The sequence below is a fragment of the Papilio xuthus genome, unplaced genomic scaffold (assembly GCF_000836235.2).
Source record: "Papilio xuthus unplaced genomic scaffold, Pxut_1.1 DF829660.1, whole genome shotgun sequence".
Lineage (NCBI taxonomy): Eukaryota > Metazoa > Arthropoda > Insecta > Lepidoptera > Papilionidae > Papilio > Papilio xuthus.
This window is the reverse complement of record NW_013528989.1, coordinates 20,061-28,344: the sequence shown is the minus strand read 5'-3', so window position 1 is coordinate 28,344 and position 8,284 is coordinate 20,061. Positions and strand designations below refer to the sequence as shown.

At 41.3% G+C, this 8,284-nt stretch overlaps 1 protein-coding gene across 1 annotated transcript in view; it reads right to left on the bottom strand.

The window, feature by feature from the left end:
* LOC106114581 (paired mesoderm homeobox protein 2) overlaps positions 1–6,376 on the bottom strand; it is an 11,396-nt gene extending 5,020 nt beyond the window's left edge. Inside the window, exons 1-4 of the mRNA XM_013307847.1 lie at positions 6,326–6,376; positions 5,974–6,151; positions 2,059–2,204; positions 1,150–1,287 (exon numbers count right to left, since the gene is read on the bottom strand). Coding sequence (XP_013163301.1) covers positions 1,150–1,287; positions 2,059–2,204; positions 5,974–6,151; positions 6,326–6,376 — 513 coding nt within the window. The remainder of the gene's footprint in view (positions 1–1,149; positions 1,288–2,058; positions 2,205–5,973; positions 6,152–6,325) is intronic.
* Between the last annotated feature and the right edge of the window lie 1,908 nt (positions 6,377–8,284).

Below are 8,284 nucleotides of genomic sequence, written 5' to 3'. Positions count from 1 at the left end.
GGGGTGAGCTGAATGCGCCCTAACGAGCTGCGAGCGGCTGTCGAGAGATGCATCTGAACATGTCATAGAATCTACAAGCGACAGTTATTCATGAATTCTGTTACAATCATGAGAATTCACAGTTAGTTATATGAACATTAATCTTTTTCATATCATACTTAAAAGAAGCGCTTTGATAGACTATATCTATACTAGTGAATAACTAAACAGCTCCGATACTCGCACGCGATGTAACTCAATCATTTATAATTTGCACAGTTTATAAGTTAGACTCTGACTTGTGTAACAAAGATAATCTGAATCTTCTATAAAACTTACATTATAGTTAAACGGAGAAAAATGAACAATATGAAACAATTAGGGCGAGTTATGACGTGGTGCGGGGTGCGGGGTGCGAGGTGCGGGGTGCGGGGTGCGGGGCCGAGCGCTAATTAGCCGTCGAATGTCCTCCAGCCGTCACCGCAGAAGCAGCCGCAGTCCCCGATGCACCGGCCGCCCGCTGCGCTTATAATTACGGGCTATTCTTAGTAATCTGAGCCTGAGTTCTTAATGATGACGATTAAACGTAACTAGTTAATAAGCGCGGGCACAATGCCGGCTCCGCGCCGCCTTCACGTCGTCTCCACCTCGCCGCCACCTCGCCGCCACCTCGCCGCCACCTCGCCTCTCAGCTACTCCACCGCAAATGCAGCGCGAATTAACAATTATTTTCTGCTTGCAATGTGCCGTTCTATATTAGCGCATTGATTCCTCTTACACAATCTTACACTTCAAACGTTAGCTTGTTTTGTTTTTGTATTTAACATCTTAGCATAGATACCTATATGTATAATAATTGTAGTTCATTTTATTTAAGTTCAACGACTTATAAAAGGCAATGATAAAATATTTGTAAAAAAATTAATGTAAGATTTACATGACTACCTCACCTCAGTCAAATGAGTAAGTGGCTCGATAGCATTATGATAAATCTTAAGTAACGGCAATGATTCGTGTGGGAGTTCCGAAGGATGCTGACGATGTTGTTCTCCTGCTGATCCATACTGTATGTACTATATGATGTATGTGAGGCTAAGGTGAACTGAGGAGATGTTTGCACTAAATGTATGATGTGAGAGATGAGAGAGAGAGAGAGAGTTGTTGACCGACCTGTACGCGGGCCTCGCTGAGGTCGAGGCGCAGCGCGAGCTCCTCGCGGGTGAACACGTCGGGGTACTGCGTCTTGTCGAAGGCGCGCTCCAGCTCGTGCAGCTGGTACGTGGTGAAGGTGGTGCGGCTGCGGCGCACCTGCTGCACACAACACACCTCAAAGCCTCGCACATACACATACACTAACTAGCACCACACACGCGCAAAACATTTGCTTTTCATATTTTTTTTATATCATAAGGTGGCAAACGAGCGAGCGGTCACCTGAAATCGCTAAAATAGCAAAGTGACCGTTACCCATAGACATACGCAATTGCATATGCGTTGCCTACATTTACTCGACGGAGGAGAGGATGCACAGAAAAAAAACATTTTCCCTTCCCATGCATCCTCTCATCTGGAAAGTCTACTTCCACTTCCCATCCTTTCCTTATAAGAAATAGGGTGGGAAGGGAAAGAGGACCAAATTAGGCATCCTGAACGCACATTCATCAGACGAAACGCGGAATTTCTTCCACTTGACGCGTGGCTTCTGTGTGGTCGCGGTATTTCACCGGGCGAGCCGGGACAATTCGTGCGAACATGTAAAAGTGGGCTCTACCACTTTTTGTATTTTTTGTATATTTGTTGTATATTTTGCTGCATATGGTTTGTACCAATTGTCACTTGACTATGGGTAGCTACTGATTCTCGAACAAGAAAAAGATTAAACGCTAACGAGAGTTCCACGATCTCAGTACTTGTTCATAGTGAGCGAGCGGGCGAAGAAGCGGGAGCGGCCGAGCTATTGACAGCATATAACCAGCGAAGGACGTTAATTTAACCGCTATGAATTTAAATCGTTTTCAATTCTTGTCTTAGTTTGAGGACTTGCCGACTGCACAATATACAGTGAGATGAGCAAGTCACCTTGCGAGGTCTGCCGGTGTCCATGGCGTCCATTGCATCCAGCGCGTCCAGCTGCTCCCCGTGCTCCTGCTCCGGCTCCAGCTCCGGCTCGTGCTCGTGCTCGGAGTCTGATTGAGTGCCGCTCTCAGATTTCATTTCGATGTTATCTATCATACAAAGAAAAATTTAAGTATAACATTTATATCCAATTGAACACATAGAAAGCGTATGTAAACAATATAACATCGGTTGATAATCTTCAAACTTAAAAGTAAGACGTGTCTATCTGCGCGGACAGTGGACTTGAGAACAGACGGAGCCATCGAGTGACTTGTCTGCCTCAGGCCTTATTTCAAGCAACAATACATTAATAGTATCGGTTGGTATACATTCTCACGGCGAAGAGTTCCTTATCACATCGATCCTTTAACCCTCACCGGCAGCGCCACCGGCTTCTATTAAACTATGTACAATGGAGCCGATTCAGTGCCCTCGTACCTCGGCCACGGGTCTAACAATCATTATCACGCAATTAGCTATCTTTTAACATTAATCATAAGAACTTAATTCGCTCGGTCGCCATCTCGTGTGGGGTCGAACCCGCGGGAGCTCACCTCGGATTTAAACAAAATACTCTTTTTGTTGAGCACTTAACGTCAGTCGACATTAGTCGCACTATTTATTTATTGTAATTGTATTTTTGCAGCGGCTCTGCAGTAATCCGCTCGCTTTACAAACTGACGGAGATTACGAGAGAGAGCTCGCTCATTATCTGCACCCTGTGCCCTGCGCCCTGCGCCCTGCGCCGTGTGCGACGTAAAGTCGACGAGCTATTTGGCCATGATTATAACAATAGGTATATGTTGTTATCTAAACATTATTGACGTCGACTTCTACTAAGTACATTATAAAAACATTACAACGAGTTCACTTTGTGTTATTGATAATGTTTCTGCTGTGTGTATTTTTGAAAATGTTGTTTGTTTTGAACATTTTGGTTATAATTAAGTAATTTAATAATACGGAACGTTACAATTTTATAACGTATTTAAGAACATCTCCGCATATGTACTTGAATCATGTTAAGTTGATTTCTTTCATATTTGTTATAGAACTAAATATGCTCGTGTGTGTTGCTCAGTAATCCTGTCAAATTGCCACTTCACGTGTCGCTCGTTACGGGTAACTGGTTGACTTTGTGTATGTCGCCGTCATCTGCGTCTGTCCGCGCCCTAACGTGACGTCACAGGAGCGACAGTCGATCGGCCGCGGCGCAGCGCTACACCTCGACACACGGGATCGGAAATCAGAGTAAATTGTTATCGTATTGCGATGTATTTTAAGCCGTTTTCCGATAATCGCCGAATCATATATGAATCCTTGTACTTATTATAACTACGATATTTTAACTTATTTTTTTATGCTTCCTTTTTAACACATCACACAATGACAGACGATCAAAGTTTGCGATATAAAAAACATCCTTAATTATGGAAAAATTTGAATGAATTTACCCTGGAGATAACCGTTTTCTTCCGCAATACCAATGTCTTAATATCTAATAACACTGTTACATAACAATAATTCAAGACATGTGTCCTATGATACAGTGACAGCTGCATCTCCACACCACGTCCACGCCACGTCCACGCACGGCAGCAGCCTCCGGCGGTGGGATCAGAGCCGCAACGATGTGAGCAGAATATGTATTAAGCAATAACGTATTTGTGAATCCATCGAGTACGCACATCTCCGCGGGGAGTCGCTAAACAACGCGGTGCTTAGGAATATTAGTTATGAGGCTGCGACTATAATCCTGTTCGGCGGAGCGGACGCGCGTGTGGCATGACCCGGAGACCGGCAACTGGCCGCACACATTTGCACATGGCGTGTGTTTTGTACGTGGCGTATAATTTATTGTTTACTGTAGTTTTGTTGGCAAAACCATGATAGTATCAATGTCGTTGAAATTTTGCATTTGTTCTGGTAACTTAAATAAATTAACTTGGATAGCATTTTAAAGCGCCAGCGACCGCGCCAACTGGACATTATGTTGTCCGTGTTGCACACAACATTGATTATATTTATCTAATTACGTTAAATTAAATTAAATTATAATATATAAAGAAATTACGAGCAATTGAGAAGTTTTCTAATTATTATTCCTTATTATTAAACAAAATAATAATCTAAACTTTATTTAAAATAAACCGTAGTGAGTACTGCACAAAACATCGTCATGTTTTGGCTGCATTTTATGATTCACAAAAGATTTTACAATTTTTACTATTTTAAATTTAAACAAAATGAATAATAAACATAGGAAAAAATTTTAATAATTTCAAATTGTATACGTACGCCTCCTGCATGTGTGTCTTGTTCCGATGTAATTTACCATATATTATACTCCGGGGAAGAAAACGAATCGAATGACATCTCACTTATCAAATTTGGTCCTGCCGCTTTAGCTCTAGGCCGTCACATAGGAATTGACGTATGTAAATTTAAACCCACATACAAAAAAAAAACATACATTTGGGTAAAAGTACTAGTTGCCCGTTGGTGATTGGTACGGAATTTGATATGATTATCAGTATGATGATATTCATAAGCAATGTATTTTTTTTGATAAAAAAATAAAAAAAACAGCTTTAGCACTTCTTCTTCACGTTAACTTTGTGTCGAATTTCACGTTCTTCAGTTCTGGCAATTTCCTTAAAAAGGGGTACAAAGTTTTCGTTTCACGTATTGATAAAATGATTTAGGTAATTAAGTAACATCAGCGTGCGCGATGCAGACGGGCAGGCAGGCAGGCAGGCGGGCAGGCAGGCGGGCGGGCGCTCGGGCGCAGTGTGACAGCGGTCCGGTGGTCATTGCCACATTCACTTGCTTCCGGCTATTCCTTGCAATGACTATTCCATGTAATGACATGGAATAGTTAATGCGAAATGAGTCCTACAACAATGGTTGTAGGCTTCGTTTCGAATAAATTTATTAACTTTATCTGCACATATGTAATTCAAGATATGTTGTTTGATTTTATTTTAGTAACTGTAATATTTACGGTCGCGGCTTTATCCTTACTTTGAGTGCGTAAATTGGTCAGGAATCAAGCAAGTGGCGACTTATTCGTTTTGTATTTTAGTTTATAATTATGTCATACGAAAGCTAAATTATTTATTTAAAGTATAGGTATTCTTAGTGTCAAAGAATTAAATAAAAATTTGGGATGGGTGAGTAGTTTTTGTACATTCCATAAATGGTAAGCTATCTTCGGTGTATCATGTCATGTTGAAATGACGCGTTGATGTCTTTTCCTTTTATTCTATTTCATCAATATGTTTTGTGTTTAATCTCATACTGACAATAATCCGCACTTTAAGTTAACTGAAAATCTAAATCTTCAATACAATAAATTATTGACACGTAGATAATACGTATTAACTTTTCTGTGAAATTGTTATTTGCAAAGTTTTAACATGTCCGAGAGATTTACGTTTGAACTTGTTACATTTTACATATATCTACGAGCGCGGCCGTCTTAGACATCATTAGAATACATGTGATTAAATATTATACACGAAGCGGGACCAAGTTATTTGTGTATTTGTGTAAGTTATTATTTACAACATAACATTAGTACATGTTGAGGAGTAAACATTTCCCGAGTATCTCAGGTGATTTCGTTTATTGTATTATATGTTTATATATCAATCAGGTTTGTACGTTACTTACTGATTTTGGCGGATGAGATGTCATTCCATTCATATTCTTTCCCTTTATTTATTCTTTATAATTTAATTCATCGTTACAAAGTTCACTATACACTATGAGATTTTGACAGCAAAACAAACATAAATCTAACAAAAAGCATCGAATTGCATTTTTTTTTTGTAGAATTGTCTATGCAAGGAATAAGGACATAAGTTGTATCACCTTGTGCGGCGCGATGTCCGAGGATGTTGTCGATTGTGTAGGCGGCACCGCGGCGGGCGGCGGGCGGGCCGCTCCCGGCGCCGCTCGCCGCACCGCCCGCAGACCCGCCCGGCGCGCCCGCACCGCACGCCCCCTCGCCCGGCACCGACAGCATGCCAGTCAACAACAACAGCAACCACTGATATAACACAACAACACTCGCCAACGACGACGAGAACAACAAAACAAAACGAAAAACTGTTTCTATTGCAAGAAGTTCTTCGTTAAGTTCTAAGCGAAACTAAGTGACTGATGCAGCCGACACATGTAAAAGTCACGGCTAAATTCGCGAGTTTGTTGTCACGTCGCTCACATCCGGAGGTCCCACGTCTTGTCCCGACTGAAACCTCTGCACGACTGCCATAAATCACTCCGCCCCGACTGCCTCGCGAAGACCGTCCCGCTCTCACCCCCGGGCGGCCGCTATCGCCGTCTCTGTCGGGCCCGCCCCGCGCCGTCATTGGCTCGCCCCGCGGTCGCCCTGCCCCAACTTAACAACTTATAATCTGTTGCTAAACTCAACTTTACTTTAATTTGTTAATAAATGAAATTCATATGAAAGGATTGAATTAAATAAAATATCGTTTTGTTCATACAAGACGCGCACTTCCATACATACGAGTACATACATCCGCTACGGGCGGTACTTGTACATCACCTAACTTTAATATATCATTAACTTAACTCAAATACTTAGTTAAACATATCCAATTTAAAACATTAACAAATATTAGATAGTTGTAATTCTTTTGAAGTTAATAAAATTTAGGAATACTTATATTATTTATTTACTTTCCACATCGATATCAACATACATATAGGAGAAATACTCTTTTGTGTACGTGTTTGTTTGTATTAAGATATTGACTGAGTCAAAAGATACTTGTCTGAAATGTGCTTTTACATTTCGAGTGTTTCTAATACGTTCTTTATCGCAAGTTGCGGATGACACGAGTCGTGTGACGTCACCAGCTCGCACCACTAGACAATGCCACAACAAAAGCAGTTTGTATGAAAACAAAGCCTGAGCAGTGGCTTAGCGACCTCTGCAGGTATCACTTAGCGCATTATCAGAGATTTGTCTCACAACAACATAATGTACTAACAACAAGTTGTACTTCTGTTAAGTAACATTAAATCAATATTAGCTGAGTTTTTTCTCAACAAATAACGGTTTAATACAAATTATAGTTGTTAAGATTGACAATAACTTTTAAGTAAACTAAAGTTGATCAAATTTATAAATAATTACCTCAGGGTATGCCCTAAGCCCTTCACCGGGTACGTGCAGTGAGCTGATGATGATGATGATTATCACACTGATAGATAAATCACACAAACACCTGATGGAACTCAAACTATGTTTTCTTTTTTTTTTCAAAAGTGATAAATCTGTAATCAAAATGGATTGTTTGTATATATATAATATAATATAATATAGAAAAAGCTATATTTCATTAGTGATAACGAAAATCAATTATTAATGTTGTCCGTCTGTCCGCGAGTGCGCGTTTATATCCGCTTATGTCAGAAACAGCTAGCACTTGACGGGTCTTTTTATAAGAATTACTTAAGTTATTCTGAAGTAACTGCTCTTACTTTATAAATATAGCCTATGTTATGCCTACTACACAATCCTGCGAGTAGCTATGAATTTAAAATGTCTAGTTGTAGAAGGCAGGGGAGGGGGGGAGCCGTCCGGAAGATGATTCTCTTTGCACTCCGCTGGCGCTTTGTTGCGAATTAAGGCAATTTTCTGAACGCCGGAAAATAAAATAATAGCCGGCCCATTAGCGGGCCCCCCCTGCCCGCCTCCGCGAGCCCCGCTTTCATCCCCCGGCTCCGGCGTCGACGCTAATCGGCGGAAATGAATTTGACGTTTCTCTGGCGCGCTTTGAGCCGCTCTTTCCGGTTCGGCGCACAGCTGCCTTCCTACAGCTCGTAGTCCGTAACTAGTATAGCTCGTAACTTGTAACCACGTAGATCGTACCTCATAGCTGTACCAGACTCAACTTATATACAAAAGAAAAAATATATAATAATAATTTAACAAAATGAGCAGAACAGGTGAGGACAATTACAATGTTACAATGTCAATCATTCTAAAAACACCCATGCAATGCACAGAGCAGTGCATACGTACCCGTAACGTAGAAACACATGTAAGAGGCATTAACGGCATCAGACCGCATGTGATCTGTTGCCGGATCGCAGCGCGGGAAGCGATTACCGAGCCACGCTCAATTACACGCGGCCTGTGCTCCCCCCCCCC